At 40.1% G+C, this 20,599-nt stretch overlaps 1 protein-coding gene across 1 annotated transcript in view; it reads left to right on the top strand.

Moving 5' to 3' along the window:
- Positions 1-20,599, top strand: part of ALK (ALK receptor tyrosine kinase) — a 320,097-nt gene that overhangs the window by 227,872 nt on the left and 71,626 nt on the right. The window contains exon 6 of the mRNA XM_075706949.1: positions 12,690-12,821. Coding sequence (XP_075563064.1) covers positions 12,690-12,821 — 132 coding nt within the window. The remainder of the gene's footprint in view (positions 1-12,689; positions 12,822-20,599) is intronic.

Raw genomic sequence — 20,599 nt, 5'->3', positions numbered from 1 at the left:
TTTTAATGTTGAGTTTACATTAACTGTTTTCCATACTGCTTCTCACTGAGAAAGCAATAGCAGCGTAATACCTCCATAATGCTCATGTGCAGGCTTCATAGTTGTTTTTCACTACTCTCCAGATCTGAGGTTCCCTCAGTTAAATCTGTGTTTTGCTAATATTTGCACATTTTAATACATGCCAAATAGAGAGAATGTTGTCAGTCCTGTCAGTGCTAACATGGTAAAAAATGTCTCTTTGGTGCACTGAGTGAGTAGATTTCAGGGGACAGTACCAAGCTGAAATGACCCAGGGCTTCCTCAGACAGATGCTGCATTAGCATGTGGTAATGACTCAAGTGATTCTGTCATCCTCCGTGCTTGTGATTAGCATTTAGTGATACACTCAATACAGCCTTTCACTTGAGAGCCTCTGTGTGTTACACAAGGGTAGGCAGCATCTCCATTTTTATTCTAGGTTTGTTAAAAATGCAACTTAGTGGGACAAAGCTATTCAAAATTCTGGTCAAACTTAGTAAGTGTTCTGACCAAAAAAAAAAAAAAAGGAAGGGAAGACACGAATTTTTAACACCTTTCCCCTGGACTTTAGGGGTTTTTTTTATTTGAAGCTATGTTAAAAGGAATAAAGAAAGTATGAAATATTTGAAATGAAACAAATTTGGAACAATAACAAGTTTCCTGGAGCTAACCAATATTTTATTTCAGGTCAAATAAAATCTTTTGGAGTAATGCTGAGCAAACATTTTTCTTCTGCATGGGACATTTTCATTTTACATAGCTCTTAAAAATGAGATTTTTTTTTTTTCTGTGCAAACAAAAATATGCTATTCACATAGTGCTAGTTCTAAACAATAGCGAGGCCACATATTCCCCACAAAGTGTTATTTCTTTCTGTCACAGGCAGCGAGATGGAAGCTTGAAGAAGTGAAGAGACTTATCCAAGGTCACAGTGTAAGAGCCAGTTTGGAAATCCTGACCATCAGATTCCTTATTTGATAGGCAGCATTTCTGAAGGTAGCTTCCTAGCAATTCGAGGCCCCTGCACACACAAATGGAGTGCTGGTTTGAAGTACCTCAAAAAATGATGCTAGGCTGCTGTGTTTTGGCTGGTTTGTTCTTAGTCCTTGGTTATTTAATTCTTTCTTCCTTTTGTTGGGTATTGGGAAAAGGATGCCAGGCTTTATATTTCCAAGAATACCCTGGACGAGCTGGTAACTTAGTTATGGTCTAGCTGGAAGAGACATAGTGACTACTGTGAGATACCTTTCACTTCTACTTTTTGCTAGCAGAGATGAACAAAGTTGTCCAGAGACCTTCCCAGCAGGATTGTCACTGGACTGGAGAGGGAGGTAGAATGGACATAGGATCGGTGAGTTCTCGCAGTGGAGAGAAAACTTGAACTGCTACTGTCTGTGCTGAAACTTCTTCATACGCAGGGGGCCGATCATTTGGATTTGCCACCCTATCTTTGCCAGCTCTTAGTTTGCTAAGCTGTCCTACTGTTCTGCTGAAAATCTTTCGGAGAATGCAGTGGCTGTTGCCCATAAAGACCTGGCTGCTGTGGATGCAGAGGCTTCTCAGCTTTCTGACTATGTTACCGCCTGTGGGACAGCGGATCATTGATTTTATCTGTATTAGATGCTAGGGCAAGGCATTTTTATCATCTTTGTGATACCTCATTGACAGACTGTTTAAAACTATATTGCTCACTAAAAAGCAGAGGTAATTACCTGTGGGATGGGAAGGAAGGGCATGGTCAAAGTAGAGTTGAGAGCCTTTACTGTAACTACTGCAGCATAAGAGTCCTGCTGCTGTTTATCAAGAAGTCCTGGAAAAGAAGTCAAGACATTTTTCCTGGTTTAAGTGCAAATTCCAGGGCAGTTGATTTTGTTGATAGTATTTCACTAAACTTTCTGAACGTAGATTCCTTGTGCATTGTGGGTTACATTCCAGGCTTTGAGGTACTGTAGTGATGTGAGCAGTTGGCCAGTGACATTCATTATAGCTGGTGAACTGTATCCACATCCCATTAAGTTAAAACTCCGGGAGGGCTGGAAGTCAGGTATTTTAACTGTTCTCTAGGTGTATCTAACACCTTTGCACTCAGTATAACTTAACTATACCTCGGAGAGGACCATGGGCAGCTTAAGATGAATGGAAGTACAAGTACAGAGCAAGCAGTGGATCATAGTAAAAAAAAACAGAAGAGTTTGTGTTCCCTAAGATGGCTGACCTCCCCAAGATGGCTGCTGCTCAGAGATAAGATTTGATGAAATGCATACGAAAATTAATGTTAATCATTATTTGGTCTTTTAAATTGATACTTCGAGACCAAGTGTAGACACATGTAAATGTAAAGTACCTTGTAGGTCTCCCCTAGTCCATTTTATGGCCAAAAGAAAGTTTGGTGGTTCTTTCTTATTATTCAGTGTGTTTGTGCAGTTTGTGCTGTTGAGTGAGTCCTGTCCAGTACAGCTTGTTAACTGTAACCCTCTTCTAAACTGATAGGTTTTTTTCCAACATCTCCTTTGAAACTGCACCACAATCCAGTAGATCTTTGGTAGAGAGTATACAGAATTTCATTATTTCCTGAAATAGGTTTACATTTCTCTTTTCTTAGTTCCTTATATGCCTAACTGTTTTTTGATTCCAAGTCAGTCAGAATACTATGCACGTATGGCTGGGTTAGGTTCTGTATGTCATTTCCATGTGCTCTGCTCCTCTTTCTGGACCTTTCCATAATTATTCATGTGTAGCGTACTGCCCCCGTTTGCCACAAAACCAGACTAACCCCATTTACTTTGCAGTGGGGCTAGAAACCCCTATTTCATATTCTCTTTTTATTACTTGTTTTGTACCCAAATGTTTATGTTTGCTAGGTCTTGATGAAGAATGAGCAGTAAGGTGTCTGTCCTCCTACTTCTCTATTTTGTATAATGAATTGTTTGCAGTTATAAAGGATTTAGTTATAAAGGATTTGTCTGCCAGGGAGAGGTACATTTGCATTGTATAAATAGATTTATCTGGAGTCAACAAGGTGTTACAGTTTGCTGAAACCTACCCAGGTGGGAGCAGCATTTTACATAATAACAGCAGCAGCAAATTTGTGAGAATTTGATAATATTGCTGATGATAGTTAAGAGATTAATTAATGGCCAGCTGAATCAGTTAGCAAAATGGGGGGAAGAAGGGTTCGAAGAACCTTGAAGGGGAGTTTGCACTCAACAGAAAGCCTATTGACAAAGTAGATATAAAGAAATATTTTGGGTTGGCATACATTTTATGGTGCCAAATTTGAAGATGAGAACTGTAAAAGAAATGGCTGTCAGTTCTGAGTAATTGTATAAAATGTTCTTAGTGTTTGATTGCACAGTCTACTCATGGAAGGGAAAGATCTTAAAGAAAACCTAGAGTCATAAGATCTGTCTTCACACATAGCAACTGTTTTATTAAGATTCCTATCACAGTATTAAAAGTAATAAAAAAGCCATTTTAATATTATTTAACACTTGTGTAGCTATTCTGCTGTGGCTAGCAACCCACAGGCATCTCATCCTCAGGGCATGGTAATTCTGAGGAATGATATTGATCAACTCTTAGAATTCTCTCTGTTCCTCAGTATATGCTTGGGAGAGAGATCTTGCATGGAAAGCATTAACCGAAGTGTCTTTTAGCATGCCACAAGACAGTAGAGAGACTGCCTGAAACCTGGGTGGTTGTCTTGGAATTGTAATGTCATCCCTTCTTGTGTTTTTGTCCTAATATCTTCAGTAGGTATGTTGGCTTACATGGCACTAATCCCTGTGTTCTTCGCTGACGTTTTGTTTTTTTTTCTGTAAGCATTCCCAATTCGTAAGTTTTCCACATGTTCAAGGGTTAGCAGAGATCCTCCGGCAGAGACTCAGACTCCAGGAAGGAGTCCTTCCCCAGGCTTTTTTTGATGTTGAGGGCTGTTGACCTTCAGCAGCTTTGCTCCTGGCATAATTTCATTCAAGTGTAGCAAGGCCTTGAAGCACAGCCTGATACACAGAGGCAAAGAACTGCTACTTCTCCATCCCTTTGGACTGGCTTCAAAGCACTAAGATGTAGGCAGTTTTCAGTGTATTCAGCTGGAAGAGTCCCTAGTGAGTCATAGCATCCACCAACATACTGATGTTCAGGGATGTGTGGAGGTAGGGTAGCACTGCAGTGTTTCCTTTTGCTTCCCCAGAACTGAAAACTGGATAGCATCCATCCACATTAAGTCCCTTCCAGTGGCAAATCTGTTATGTGTCACTAATACTATTGCTCTCCCTCACAGCAAGTGCTCATATGCAATTTCATTTTGCTTATGCTTTGAGGTTTTGAGGTATTGTTGCTCAGTTTTTGAACAAAGTAGAGATTAGCTCCTCGATGACAATTTGTTGCACTTGCACAACTAAAGATTTTTGCAGAGGTTGGTATAGTGGAAAGGGACACAACATGAGACTTTCTTCCCCAGCAAGCGTCTGCTTCTACCTGGAACAACTATTGCTCTTCCACTGTGGGGCCACTGCTTTGCACAGTAAAGCATTACTGCACCCTGCTGAAAGGAACCACATATGCATGCTCGTGATTGTGCTGATTTGTGATATTCCACCCATCTCCCCCAGCAACTGATCTGCAGTAGGGCCATAAACCTTAATTTAATACTGCTGACACCTAAAGGAGAGATACTGCTTTAAACAGTTACAGAAGCAGAATCACATTTTAGAAACAAAAAATTGTTCCTATCTAAAATGATGTTTGAATACAATTAAGTGTCATACCTCTATTTGTGTTTTTCATGACGAGGCATACAAATGTACCTCTGACTGGTTTGGCAGTGCTAAAAGCGCATGACTGAGAGATTACTGAGATGCTACTATTGCAGGGTTCAGAGAGAGGTTATATCTGACCTGCGTAGAATCAGCTCTTGATGAGCCAAGCAATCTTCTCCAGTCTCTCCCTTCTGTGGCTTTTTTCTTAGATCTGGTCAACTTCAGTCCAACTGATAGAGGTTGGAACAGGAGTCAGAGAGTTACTCTGGTTTGGGCAATTTACAGTCTCATTTCATTATTTGAAATTGGTTGGGGTGTGCCTTAGTTTCCTCATCTTTAAAATGTTAGTGATTTTTTCTTGATGTGGTGTTTGTAAGAAATAAGAATGGGAAAAAAATTCACTATGTGTAGTGACAGTGTTGGTTGTGCTTGGAATTGGGGAGCGTTAACAGGCAAAGATAAAATTTACTTGAGTAATTGAAAGTGGATTTGAACTCAGCCTTCTAGGAAGCAAAATGTGAAAACTTACATATATTTCCTATCTGATCAACTGTTAGAGTTTACCCAAAAAGAGGCGTGCATGAAGTTTGGAAGCACTGTGTTCATGACCTGTCTCCAGTAGCCTTGTTTTCTTTCATATTCAGTTCCATCTCTGATGTTGAGAGTGGACCCGTGTTAAGTCTGCTCCTGTTGTCTATAAATAAGCTTGGAGATCTTAACCACCTCATGATTTTGTCAGCGTCTGCAGCATGTGGCAAATAGCATTCATCTTCCAGTGAGCTAGCAATCTGTCTGGCCAGTGTTCCCTGTGGGTAAGGTTGCTGGCTGATAAGAGCTGGTCTCCAAGCCTATTTAGACCCAGAGAGGTCTGATGGGAATGGCAGAGCTAATAATAGAAGTTGGACCTTTTTATTCTCCCTCTCCAAAGCTTGTATTTTGAAAAAAAATCGTAGAAAATCACAGAAAAGGTTTTTTGGTCTTTTTTTAACCAGTTGCTTACTGTTACAAATATAGTAATCACTGCTTTTAGGAGAGGTATGAAAGCTGGAGGGAGGGTTGTTTGGTTTTGTTGCTTTTTTAATCTCACAAAGATGCAATGATACCTGAGAGAAAAGGGAATCAAATAGCAAATGCAGTCTAATATTGAAGCAAGGGCAACAAAAAGCGGCCAAAAGAAATGATATTTAGGATTTTAACAAAATTTCTCCATCCCATTGTATTGTTCTAAGTCAGGATGTTCATATTTAGGGATGAAAACCTTAAAGATCTGCTGAGTGAGATGAAATAAAAAAAAAAGTCCAATGACTATGCATACAGAGTGTTTCATAGGTATTTGGGAATAAGTATTTTCTATCTCTTTTGTCCCTTTTCAATTTTGTAGATACCGCAGAATATGTAGGTACAACTGCATGCTAGAAAATCACGCTTCCTTTGTATAATTTGCTGCTCCTGTTTACTTGCTTACTATTAATTTTTGGATGTGCTGTTGGAGCTGCTTGTTGATTGGGAAGAAAATCACAGGAAAAAATACATATGTTACCATGAGCCCTAATAAAAACAAAAAAGCAGCTAGATTTTGTGCAAGGTTAATAGGGAAAAACATTATCATGTCACTTATTGCGCTTAGCATATATTTGCTGTCTCAGGAGCTATGAAGATAAATAGTAGATCCTCAGTCAACTTCCCCAATTGAAAAATGAGAAAATGTGAAATATAGCTAACTTTCTTATTCCACATTCTTATTTCATTATAGTTTTAAGGAAGCTAGTTGTTGCTGTAAATTCAGGAAAGCTACATCACACCAACATTAACGTTGGGAAGTCATTCAATCAAAAGGTAGGAAAAGTAACTAGACCTGGTCAAAAGTATTTCCAAGGGAACGCAGAGGGCCTGGCTAGTCTGAATGCCGTACAGCTCTGTAGAAAGTTCATGCTACTGAAACGTGGCAGTGAACAAGTGCTGGCTCCTCAGGTGTGCTATGAAGCTTTCTTCAGTGTAAGCAATCATACTGGCATTAGGCACAGCTGAAGGAGCAGATGTTTTAAAATCTGTATACTAAGTATAACATTCCTACTTTGAAACAGCAGCAGAGAGGGAGAGCATGTTAGAACTGAGCTTGCTGAATTATTGACATGAGTGAGTTCCAAACCAGTAAGTGTCCACTTGAGTTTCCTGCCCAACGTTTTATCTTTGTCTGAATTCACATGTTTTCAAATTTCTTGGGTTTATGTTGAAACCTCTTAAATGAGTATTTCCAACCCAGAATTGTTTTGAAACTTCTGTTCTGTGAGAAATTTGGGCATTTTTATTTTATGGTTAGATACATTTTGAAATGTTGACATTTTCTGTGAAATGAAAATGCTGTTTCTACGTGGCTCTAATGAGCAAGATTTCTCGCCTTGGAGTAGCTCACTGTGGAAATGCTATGCCCTTAGCATACAGGGCAGGGAGTGCTCCCTCAGTGGGAAGTTACTTACTATCCTCTGTCCTGCCTTCATCAGACGTATGGCCCCATTCATTTTATACCGTAAATTATTCAAACTGCATTGTGAAGACAGAGTAAATAATTTCATTACAGGTTTTTTCATGGCTCTGTTATCATAACATCTTAGTTCCTTACAAATGTTAATGATAATAACATCACAGAGCTCTTGTGATGAGTTTATTCCCATTTTATGTATAGGAAGTGAAATAAGAAGATTAAAGCCAATTTATGTAACTGGAAAAATGGGCAAGCTTTCAGGCATATACAAACATGGGCTGCTTTTTCTGCCTGTATCAGGCAGTCTAATAAAAAGAGATCACCGCCTCCTACAAATGTGGTTTCACTTGTGTCCTTAGGCAATGACAGCAACAGTAACGAGGCTGTTACAAAGATTAAAGCCAGAAATTATGAAGTGTTGACTAATTTTGGCTGCCTGGTGTGAGAAACCTGGAGTCCAATCTTTTTTCAAAGCATTTTTTGAGGACATTGTGTTTTCCAAGTATCTCTCTCACTGGTCTTATTTGCAGCTGCGATCACTTGACTTCTCTGCAGATCTGAATACAGGTGTCTTGGGGTGGGTGGCTGGAAAATGAGGGCAGCGTAGCTCGCTGTGAAAGTTTTGATTTATGTGATCTGTCTTATATCACGTTGGAGTTCAATGGCCATTTGCCAAGGATGGTTTCAGTTCCCTTAAACGTGAACTCATCTGTCTGTTCTTTCACTTTCCTACCTCCTTTATTTCATACCTTCCAACTTCTCTAATGGTGGAAGCCAGGGGTATTAATGACTCATATCAATAAAAAATTTCCTTTGTCCTGGAATATCTCTATCCTCAGCACCAAGTAAGCCATCAGCCTTCAAATGTCTGTGCTGCTGTAAGACTGGAGGGTTGGAGTTGAAGAGTGAGGAAATGATGTGCCCATCAGAAATGGCGAGTCATAGAAAAATCAACAATCAGAAACTCCTCAGAATCCTCACTGTCCTTTTATAGCTAGACAGCAACTTTTCTTTGTTTCACAGAACCTTTAAATCCCCCAAGTACTCTCTTTTTAAATATCTCTGAGTCAAGGCCTTGAACTCAAACCAAAGGAGGAGCAGATAAAATTGAGAAGTTAATGACAAATACTTGTGACAGATAAGCATTGTCAGTGAGGTTGCTCAATCCATCATTTTTAGTGTCATTTAGTGGAGGAACGTTAGACTGCAGCACTAGCCCGTTAGAAAATACTATTTAAGAGGTGTAATTAAATAATAGGAAAGTTTCTCTTTTTTGAGGGGTAGCACATATGGTGAGATAAGCATGGTGGAGTTCCATGGGTAGGTATTTCTTACTACGTACATGCATTTAAAAATGGGTATTTTTCACTGTGTGTGCATCCCAGGGTCTTGCCCCAAGAACCGCTGGGAGTCAATTCAGCTGCATCCAGCCGAACTCCTCAGGGATAGCCCAGAGAACAGCTGCTTTTTGGTAAAACATGCATGAAGGTACACATTCATCCCAGGTCTTTGCAAATTGCAAAATTCTGTTCATCTTTTTTTGCAGAGTAGAAATGACAGGGTTTTTTAACAACCACCAAGTGCTGTCCTATTAAGCTCTCTTGTTTTAATGTGCGCTGCGTGGGAAGGCTTTACCTGACTGTTGGTCCCAAAAGCTTTCGGTAGCATTAAAAATTATGGCCTGAGAAGTTGAATGTAACATATGAAAGTATAATTATGTTCGGCTTGATTAATCCTGCATGATAATTAGCAGTGTAGCCAGTTTGCAAGATAAGGGATATCTTTGGAAATGCCTGGAAGAATTTCAGTCTTCCCTCCCACTTGGCCAGCTGCGGTGGCAGTAAGGTGAAGGGTTCCCATTTTGCACTGATTCAACATCACAATCTTTCTGGCCACATTCCTCAGAGACAGATGTGCCAGAACTTGCCAGTGCACATTGATTTCTCTGCTGATCAAGGGAGGGCAGAGGAGAGAAGAGGCAACCCAAGCTGGAGAAAATCTGCTGAGGAGTGAAATACATCCCCTTTGGCCCCACAGTCTGAGCAGTAAGTCGCTTATCCTGCATTAGGCTAAGCCACATGATTTTCCTCTTTCATGCTGATCTGCTACATGGAAACTTAAGTCCAAAAGCATGGGCAGTCAAAAGCCCAGGCTGTCATTTGTGTCCAGGGTCTGGTACTGGATTTGAACACTGCCAAGGCTGGACTGTGTTCAGAAGCAGGACCTGTGAGGTACAAAGTCGGCACTTGTTCCCCAAGGAATTGTTTGTTTCTCCTTTCAATTTAGAGCCTGAAATGCCATTTGTTTAATGTTGCTGTTTAAATAATGATTTATAAGACTCCAAGCCAGCTATGGTACAGCTTAATGACTGCTATAATTTATGGATGCCACTGGCTACATAAACACTGCTGTAAATATAAAGGATGTCTCCCACAAATTTTACTTTGATACTTACTTGATACTATTCATTTTCCTTTCCTTACACATCATCTGTGCGTGAGTTGAGGCCACTTGACTCAGCGATCCAGGTCATTCTGGCTTACCTTGCCAGGAGTGACTGGGACTGGGAAATGAAAAGATCAAATGTCTACTTTTGTTACAAAATATTTTAATTAAAAATTAAGTTTCCTTGAGCTTGGATGCAAACATCTGCATCAAGTGGCCCATGAAAAGGGTCATTTGTTTTGGGGCTTTTTTTGGTTATCAGTTTGTTTTACTAGTTAATCATCTCCTTTATCCAATTCATTTTGCCTTTGTACACACAGTAAGCAAGCAAACAGGAGATGGGAATAAATCATGCACTGTCGCAGAGCCCAGCCATTCCCTGGGCTGCAGCTTTGCTATTTGTGTTCTCTAACCTACAAGGAGCATGTATACATGCATCTAATGCAAATCTGAGCTAATTCAAGCCCTGTCTCCACAGAGGTGAATGAGCACACAAATCCGCTGCTTTGTTTTGGAGGAAGAGCTCCTGGAATTGCTTGATATCTAGTTGCAACTGATGGCTTTTAAATACTACAGTCAGTTAACTTCAGGAGATTTGTGCTCCTGGGCTGCCAGAAAGACACCTGAGAAGATAGTAGGTGCTCTTGAATGCCTTGGTTCCATTATAATTAGCGTCAATTCAGTCATGTGCTTGGACAACTGAGTGCCTTTACAAAGTTAAAATGAATTGAATAAACAGAAAAACTCCATTGCCTACAATAACCCCTCCTCTGAATCTCTGCATATCTTATCCCAGTAGCTGCTGGGTTAAAGCATGGACATTGCTGAAAAGATTGCAGATGAGCTGAGTGGGATATGAGACCTGGTAATAAGCGTGGGCATTTCTTCTGGGGTAATTCAGAGACACAAAAGTACTTCTGAATTTGAGTAGGACTTCAGCATTTTTAAGTGTCATGGTGTAACTAACCTTATGGAAGTGCTCTGGGCCTTGTCTCTTAACTTTTCTTTAGGTGGTACTTCCAGCAACACAGTGCCATATAGGTTCATTTCATACCCCTAGGAGAAGGGATCACCTACTGAGTTACCGGAGTCACTTACAGTTTTCTAGCATCCGTTTGCACACTGACCTGAGCCCGCTGTGACTGGCTTGTGGCATGTGAAGAGTTTTGCTTGTGGCATAGGGAAGGCTCTCAGTGGTGTCTCCAAGAGTGCATTTTTGCAAAGAGCACGGCAAGGCCAAATCCTCATTGCCATAAACCCTTACCAAGGGGCCTGCAGAAATTGTCAGCAACCAGCTCCAAGTTACTTGGTCTATTTTTTCTGCAAAGCTCTCCTCTGTAGTCAGCCTTGACCTTGATTGAAATACAAGGGCACTGTGCAGCCTGTATGCAGCAAGCCAGAATTGCTTTAAGGCAGTCAAAAAAAATCGAGCTGACAATAACACAGAGCACCCTTTTCAGGAGCCAGGGTCCTTTATTAAAAAGGTTTGGCATGTATTCCCCCCACTCCTGAATTGATTTGTGCCATAAAATAAGCTTGAAGAGAAATAGTGGTTGTTTTCGTACATGCTTCATTAATTTTTAGTTTGGGCAGGCAATATAAATAAAAGTATCAAGTGCACATCTAATTGAATCACCAGTGATTCCCAACTCCCTGTAGTACCAGAGAACATGATGTAGCTGCGCTGTTTAGCAAGCACGGATGAGTTAGGCAAACAATGGCTCACTCTGCCCAGAGGCTTTGGTTTAATCTTGAGCATTTACCCATTTAATATGAGACAGGGCAGGAGCTGTTGCAGTGGGGAATTCACAGCACAGACCTCTTCGTACTTCTAGGCTTGCCTTCTAGGAGTAGTGAACTGGAAGCACATCTCTGCAGAGAGTCAGAAAGGTTTTGATGAATTGTATCTACACCCAGATTTTTGTGGAAGAGGATCTTCACTTCAAAAGCTTGGCCTCCTCCATACGTACTGGCTGTAGGATGTTGCTGAACTAATTCCTGCCTCTTCCAGGTGGCTGGTCTGAAACGTGTCTCTTAGGACAAGTCCTTTTTTTTCTTTTTTTTTAAGTATCTCACTTGGCTACAATCAAAGACCTCGGGATGGGAGAATTCCTACAGTAAGGAAAATGATACTCATCAGGCTGGATGATCTCTGACTTCTCAGCTGTCAAGGGAATCAAGCACCTCCAGAAAAGGACGGTGCTAAGGGACAAGTACTCAAGATCATTTCTGAATGGATGACACTGGCCTGTGATTGTAATGTTCAGTGACCTCATTTCATAAGAGTTGGCTCCTTTCCACGTTGCTAGCTGCCTTTTGCTGCTTTTGCATAGGTAAAATGAATTAGTGATTTTCATGTCTTTGTAGATGTCTGCTGTGGGCTCCCTGACTTAAGGGGAGGGGAGTGCAGGATTGCAGGAGCAGGAGTGGGTATAGAAGAGAAAGAAAACTACAAGCAGAGATCAGACTGTTTTCTCTCTTGCAGAGAGAATATGACAGCGTGATACATCCAAGACATAGGTAATATATGTTGACAGGAGGGTATGATGAAAGCTTGTGTTCTTTCCAAACCATGTAGCTATGTTATTCCTGAGCTAGACAGAGAGGATATCAGTCTTCAGGACTGTCAGTCTAGCAGTAAATTCACATAAAATTAAAAATCTGTCATGTGTATTGTGGTGTTCTTGAGAAGTACCACAGAGCAGGCTGCAGAATTTCAACCCTCTTTTCAAGGGTCAAAAATGCCTTCCAAGTTAAAACACCAGAAATGCCTGGGGAAGTGAAGTTCTCTGTTAGGTGGACCATTAGATATTTGAGAAGATTAAACAGGTCAAACAAAATAATTACTTTATCAAGTAATTATTGGATTGAGGGGATTTCACCAGGTGTTCTCCCCTTCATTGTTATCCAGGATCCTATGACCTGTTGGCTGAGAGGAAGGCAAGTCAGTAATCTGAAGTGGTTTTTGTTTTCTTTTTCTACAGGATCTGCTTCTGGCTCAAAAATGGCTCTGGAGGGTTCCTTCAGCTGCTGGAATGGAACGGCCATCAGGCTGGGGCAGGCATGTGACTTCATCAGGGACTGCGCCGACGGAGAAGATGAGGGAGATATGTGCAGTGAGTAAATCCAAACCCCCAGGCTGCATCCTCCTTTTCCTAAAGCATTGATTGTTTTGAATTTTAATGCCTTACACTTTAGCACTAATAGACTAATTTGGTACTATCAAAAGACCAGTATTCTCTGTAACACAGGCAGTTTCTCTGGATACCTGTCTGGAGCGGACCATTTGATATGTTCCTGTATTAGTTCTGCAGCAGGTTCTTAAGATGCTCTTAGCGCTTCATCTCTTCCAAAGTCCTCATCAAAAATGCAAAGGAAGTATAGCCTGAATAGCTAGATGCCTAACAGAATTATGAAATGTGTAGTTTGTTAGAGCTTTTAATCAAAATGTAGTACAGCATGTGGCAGAAGGGAGAGGAAGGAGAAAACTACTAGGATGAAAAATGAGTAGAGCCAGTAGCTTGCTTTTGACCAACTCCTGTGTCTTTGTAATTCCTCTTGTTTTCTATCCTCTCTTCAGCAGTCAGTAGACTAATAAAATACAGCAGATGATAGATAGCAGCCTGAGTTTTCTGAAAACTTGCTGTGCCTGAATACTTTGTAATTGTGCTGCATAACCTAGATACTTTAGGACCTTCCTTGAACTGTCTTGAAGATGCCTTAACCTGTTTTTCTATACCTCTGCATGTTCTACCTCCAGCGTCTTCCCTTTTACCGGTCTACAGATAGTTAGGAGTGGTGGATTGTCAGCCATATGGTTATCCACAGGGCAAGTATGTCAAGAAAAATAATCAATGAGTGTTCATCATTTACCAATTTAAAGTGTATGCATCACAGCTGATGTAGCCTATGGACTTTTGTTGACAGAGCTGCATTGATTTGGTATGCAAAAAATGTGTTCCTTGACCACAATACCAGTCCCAGCAAAAGCCTTTGGAATAGAAGAGACAATTATTCTCATTTTAGCTTTCATATGCAACAGCTAGAGCAGGGGAGGATCTGGTAAGGTAATTCAATCACCTGTGTTGATATAGGTGATGTCTAGACTAACAGACCTTTGCTGTTTCTAGCATAAACTTGTGTGACACACAACTTCTAGCAAATTCCAGTTCTTTGCAGAAATAAAGTAACAGATTTTATTGGTGTGGAGAACAGTGGTTTGACTTGGGATCATCTGGTAAACTAGTTAAAAGCTTGAAATGATACACTTCTCCGTCATGTTACAATTTGAAATTATATTCATTAACAACACACAATGAACATGAAATTGGCTTTCATAGGAACAGTGTCATCACTGCAGACTTGCAGCTCCTTAGAACAAATAATGCTTCATATTAGTAGTATTGAAACCTTCTTTTTGACTAAGAGCTTTAAAATAGAGCTCTAAAACCTCGTAATGGTATTTCTATTTTGTTCTACATTTTAATTAAAAAAACCTTGTAAATTATGATAATCGGTAGGTTGAATGCATTTTCATTTCATTAGAAGTAGAGAGACATACTATTTACCGTCAGCTATATGTCCAGATACATTGTTGTTTCTTTCTGCTATAAATGGCTCTGCCTTGTGATGGTAATCCTGTGTATACCAGTGGGAACAGCAGAGCTCAGAAGGTGGAGTTGTACCAATCATGGATGTAAACTAAATACCACCACAGGATGGGACAGGCCTAGAGGAACATGCTTACCTATTATTTTCACACATTGGGTGCACCTGTGGCTGGTGTCTTGTCCATATCCATGTATCAGGAGGCTGGCTCTGCCTTTGCCCCTAGCTGCCACCCTGTATCCCATGGTGAGCCAGTTGGTAGAGTGACCAATCCCTCTCTCACGTACGCTATCCACAAGGGTTGGTTTGGTTGCTTTATCCCCCTCTATGCAGCACTCATCTGTAGCTATTTGCATAAAGCGGTATAGCACTTGCAGTTGTGTCAGCAAAGAATGTTCTGAGAATGTAAATGAGAAAGTGTAAAAAGCAGATCATATTTAACTACCTGTTTAGCAGAGTGTCACTCCCTAGCTTGACAAGAAGAACACATGGCTTGGTTTCAACCACAGGTATGGGGAATGAGAGTTCTTACTCCCAGCCAAAAGGCCTGAAAGGCACCATCTTCCACCCAAGCAACAAAAAAGACTGGCTTGCCTTAGCAAGAGCTCAAGTTGTGGGTATGTCTGCTTATCCACTTACAAGCCTGCTCGGTTCTATGGCTGATTTCCCTGCTTTTGTCTCGTTACAGTGTTGAATATTGTTGGCATAAGACTTCTTACACAAAACAGAGAAATGATCTGATGTTTTAGATGTCGGTTACATCTGCGTGGCAGCCCAACACAAAACATATGTCATCTTTCAGCATTTCAGTTGTCATTTTGCTCCTGAGCAACGCGGATGTTTTCATCAGCATTTTGCAAGTGTGGCAAAAAGTGATTCAGATACATAAAGCAGAGAAAGGGGTTTCCCAAATGCTTCTGCTTACACAAAAGAGCTGTCAGAAAAAGATGTAACCATGCTCAAAACTGAGGGGAGAGCTTTTAAAATTACCATTAACCAAAGGCTTCTATCTTTGAGCTTCAAGGAGATGTTGGGTTTTTGTCCTTTCACAGTCTTTTAGCTGTGCAGGTACTGATTTTTCTTTTTTCTTTTTTTTTTTTATTCCTATTCATTTAATTTTTGTTCCTTTCTTAGCTGAAAAAAATTCTGCCTAACACCAGCTGTTTGTTAGCATCTCTTTACTTATTAATGTCCAATGAAATGTCACAGTGCTTGTTCTGCATACAACCAATTAGTCTGTGTAGAGAGTGTAAAATCAGAGAGGGATGACCCCTAGAGAAAGCATATTGCTGTTTGAGTCATAATCAAATATTCTTGCAGGAGCAAAAGACAGCTTCAGAGAGGCAGATGTGGAATTATATGCCAAACTGTGTTGATTTGGGATCAGGCATACAGATTTAACAGACTGATCAAAGTGCCGTACTGGAAATTACTTCGCAGAAGCATACTTTGCAGACACACATTAAGACTTCAGATAGTGGTGGTCTTATGTCTTTGCTAGTAAATTCATGCTTTTATGGATTATAACTTACTGCAAAAACATAACATACTTCCTCTTATTGTAGTAGAGAATCATATATGTAATATAGCTGGTAGGGCACAAGACAGAGGTGAAAACTCAAAGTATTTACTAATATAGATTGGCAGAGCTCTGTTTCACAGAAAGGGAGAATTTGTTTCGGTAGTTTTGCACTTTTTAGTTAACAGTATCTTGGATTTTGGTTCAGTGATCTTTTGTTGCAGGGCAGCAAGTCTGGGCAAAAATAAAAGTTTTATGGAAAAAAAGTGCATATACTTTTGGCTAGTCCAAAATTATTTTCCTTTCTGTCTCAAATTCATCAAAAAATTTCAGCCTGGGAAAATAGTGGTTAATCAGTCAAAGCATGTTAGGAAAGTAATGGATATATTTAAAAAAAAAAATAAAAAGAATGGAGGTGCTGATAGTATATTTATTATCTAGAAACCCAGAACTTAGAGGATTCACCCAGGATATGACAAACCCAGGACTGATTCTTTCTTCTGCCTAAGTGAATTTGAACCCGTATTTCCTATTTCCATGGAGAGTTTCCAAGACTGTGGTCTGGAGTTCTGGTCTAGTTCAGAAGAAAAAGGGTTACTCAGGTCTCTCCTTAGGTTGCTCTTCCACATTTTATAAATTTTACCTGGAATAGGGATTGAAAGTAATGTCCTCCATCATTCAAGTAAATCTTATAACCACTGGGTTATAGGGTAATTTTCACTCTTTGCCTCATTGAATATTTAAAGATGTTAAACACATTGCCAGGTGAGATAAGGAAGACTAGTATCTGATTCATGAAAGGAGTGACTCAGGCTGTGCTATGTGGATGGAGGAGTGCATGCACACATCTGTCAAAAGACCAGATGGCAGCCAGAATAGGAACCTATAAAGTTTGAATTTGTGATAACATGAGCAAGTGACCAAAAAAGCATAGATAATTAATTCTACAGGGGCCAGTTTACTTTCCAAGCAAAAATGCATGAAGAAACCACTGGATTCATTTATGTCCTAGTGATAGATACAGCCCAGCAGAGTCTCCCTGCAAGCAAAATGATGAAGTAGGAACCTGTTGCCACGCAGTGCTCTCTTAAGGTTCCTGTCTTGCATACACTAATCCTTTTGCTTCTTTCTTGATCAAAAGCTGTATCTCTAGCAACAAATTCTAACCTCTGGCAGTTCTGAACTCAGCAAAGCCTTCTGGCATTACACGATCACTCTTTGTTGACTGTATTGAAAAGTATTTTCCCTTTTTATGCTTCATTTCTGGTAGAATTTGGCAGATTAACTTTGCTAGCATAGAGGCAGCCATTGAAACAAATCCATGTTTAAGATTTGTGTGCTTCTTTAAATTCTTTGAGTAGATGATCTTTTTGCCTTCTGAGATTTCCTCCTACATTCGGTGAAGGTCCATACATACCAGAGTAGACTTTTATGCTTGTGTTTTTATAATATGTGTCTGGAATTTCACCCAAAAGATTAAGCTATAGTATCTGGTTGATTTACACCTAGTTTTGAATCAAGAGCGTGCTCCATCTGCTTCATAAATTATGCCAGTTGCTATTTTTTCTTGCTATTAAAGGATGAAAAGTCTGTGTTAAAGTTAAAAAAACCTTGAACTTAATTACCTTTCAAGCAAAATCTAAATCATTCTGAAGGCTTGAAAATATTTGGTTAGGAAAAAGTTTAACACCCTACAGCTTTTCTCTACTTCATCACTCAAATAAAAGCAGAGACTCTTACATTCTCATAGTGCTCCAATCTCACTGGATTACTCTATTCTCCATCCAGTATCCACAAGCTACATCTTAATCTTACTGAGGTCTAAATTTTTTGAGGTTTCTGTTACTAACGATAATATCCATCATGGCAGGTTTCAGTAGGTGTAACTCCTGCCCCCTCGTTTACTTGATTTTCCAATAAAGTCAGATTAACTTTCCCTCATCAGTGCAGTGTCTGTGCTAATGTGAGTTTGAATTATGAACATTCGGAAAATTGAGAAGTACACGTCGAAGGAAAAGTGCTGGCCAAAGAGCTCTTTGTGGGGTGACAGTATGTGGAATCATAGGTGCTGTCTATATTCAAAGTAAGAAAGAGCGGCAGAGAAAATGCATCCAGTGCACGGGACATCTGAAAATTCATAAAAAATTAATTTGTGGAGGAGGAATGAAATTTTCTGGAAAGTAAGGGCATAAATAAGAAGCTATTACTTGTTCATTGACAGGGAGCTTTTTCTGGCCTCCAGGCAGGGATTGCTACTTAGATGACTCCTCCTGCTGCTCTGACTTGTTTACATCATCCTAGATAGCGTATGGCCATGAAATTAATTCAGTTGGACACTAAGCCAAGCTGTTTCAGTAGGAATTCAGGACACATTATAATTTGTCATTTTCTTTGGATCCCAGCCTCAGGCTGCGCCATGAAATATAATCAAGTTCTATAGAGGGGTAAAACACAAGGAAGCAACTCTCTGCTTAACAGCTCCGCATTTAAAGACTAGGCTGAATGAATTTCAAGATTTTTAAAAGGAAAAACTTGAAAAACCCTTAACTCCAGTACAGTTTTTGATCTTTTCATAACAAGTTTGGGTGCTTGCAGAAAATAACAATAAAACATGGCTCTCACCTCCATGTCAGGTTCCAGGTTCAAATCTGGCCCTGCTAAAAAGCTACGCATGTAAGATTTTTTTTTCAGTTTCCTCTGTGAGGTGAGTTGTTATTCAGGCTCCTAGAAAATCAAATACTCGTGGTCTAGACACTGCAGTTGTGGTGTTCCCCAGCTGTTTTCTCACGGTAGACCAAGGAGTAGGTGAATGTGCCACTGACAATGAATTGCCTTTTGAGATGTGTGAGTCAAAGCTGAGGCCTTGTGAGCAGGTATTTAATTGACCTGCAATCTCAGCCACAGGGTTCTGCTGATACTTAAACATTTTGAATGATCTGGGGTTTGGAGACTGATGCCTCACTTAATAGAGAGAAAATTTCAGAGGGAAAAATTTCTAACAATCACAACAAAATCTGAGTTCAGGATCCTCCTCTTCTCATAGAGAAGCTAATGAAATTGCCATTATCACATGACCAGCACATCCTCTTGCTTTAGGAGTTTGTAGTCTACCCTACATTTTGTAAGTGAAGACATTTTTGCTCTGATTTTGACAAGCAGTTGAAAGGAAAAACTAATTTCATGGATATGGGGGTTTATAATGTGTTTGCACATGAAATTTCATTTTTATCTTGCAATTTTAAACAGATTTCTTGTCTTATTTTCCTTTCTTTCAAAAAAAAAAACGAACACACAACAAAAAAACCCAAAGATAGTTTTAGGGGAAGTTTAGGGGAACAGGGAAGGAGAAAACAAATGTGGGCTAAACGTTTTTTTTAGTACGGATTTGAGTACACAATAGTGTAAAAACTCTGAGAAGTCAGGAATATCATCATCCCTTTTACAGCTACATCTGTTCAACACAGCAGTTTTTCTGGTTTATTGGAAGAAGGACCAGCGCCACTGAACAAGCGTGTTCAGGGGCTTTGTACTGCCAGCCCCAAGGACTGGTTAGTCTATATAGTGGGGTAAAATGACTGGTTGCTCTTCTTTACTTCTCTTCTGGCATCTTTAACGCCTAATGTTACTCTATATTAAAAGTGCACCTTTTTCCGCCAGGCTAGCTTTGTGCTCTACCTTTTGCCCCATAAAACCCAGTTTGTGCTCTTTCACTACAGGGAAGCCTTCTGGTACCTGGCAGAGTTGTCAGCTGCACTCTGGGTGCAGAATCTATATTAAGGATCATTAGTGATTCACTAAAAGTGAAAATCATGTTATAGTGGTTGTGATTTTACATGGTATTTTACAAGGTCTGTTTTTTGCTGAGGTAACTTAATAAGTACAGAGTCTGGCCTCACATTGAAAAAGAGAAATGCAAAGGTAGAACTAGACAACAGTAGAAATTAGGGAGGCAGTGAGCGTTTACTGAGGATGATGGGAAAATTTTTTTTGCAAGTTTTGAAGGAAATGCATGATTCGTGGCTTAGTAGAGGATGTTCACCTACGGCAATATAAGTGTATGGCTCAGGGCAAGAGGAGCAGTGCTTTGCACCCTTTGTAAGAAAAACTTGCAATTTAGGTAAAGAAGGAGATGAAGAATGTATGAAGTTACCTTCTGCTTTGAATAAAATGAGTATTACTTTAAAACTTGTTAATTTAAAGGCAAAAAGCTAATGTATCTTTATTGTTTGGAGCTGGAAACTTGCCTGAAATCCCAAGCCAGTGACAGAATGAGTGGGCTTCAAAGCCTGGAAGTATGGCTTAAAATAAACTATCCTCTTTTCATGCATTCATCTCACCAAACAGATCCACAGGTGCAAAAACTGAGGCACAAAACAATTTGGTGCTTTAACTGAGACCACATCAGTGCTCACAGAGAGAAGAGGTCTCATTATTGAGCTGGGCTGACTGGAGACCTAGACTGTAAGGGAGGGGAATCATGGTAGGAACTTATCCTTCTCCAAGATTTCCCTCCATGGGGCTACAGAAGCAGTGGTTAGGAAAACCATCTCCAAGGTGTAACCTTGAGTAGGTTTATACCTGTGGATCTTTAGAGGCCAGGTATTTAGGAGACCCTGTAGTGTACACTGAGATGTGCCCTCTCACTCGGATGCACAAAAGGTGGGGGGGAAGTCAGTCAGTCTGGGGGTTGTTTCCCTTGCTACCACCCTCCCCATGGTCAGGTACATACATGACTCCACACAAAAGGACTGAGTAGCTGTGGGGGTG

Source organism: Pelecanus crispus, chromosome 3 (assembly GCF_030463565.1).
Source record: "Pelecanus crispus isolate bPelCri1 chromosome 3, bPelCri1.pri, whole genome shotgun sequence".
Lineage (NCBI taxonomy): Eukaryota > Metazoa > Chordata > Aves > Pelecaniformes > Pelecanidae > Pelecanus > Pelecanus crispus.
This window is presented reverse-complemented; position numbering and strand designations above follow the sequence as displayed.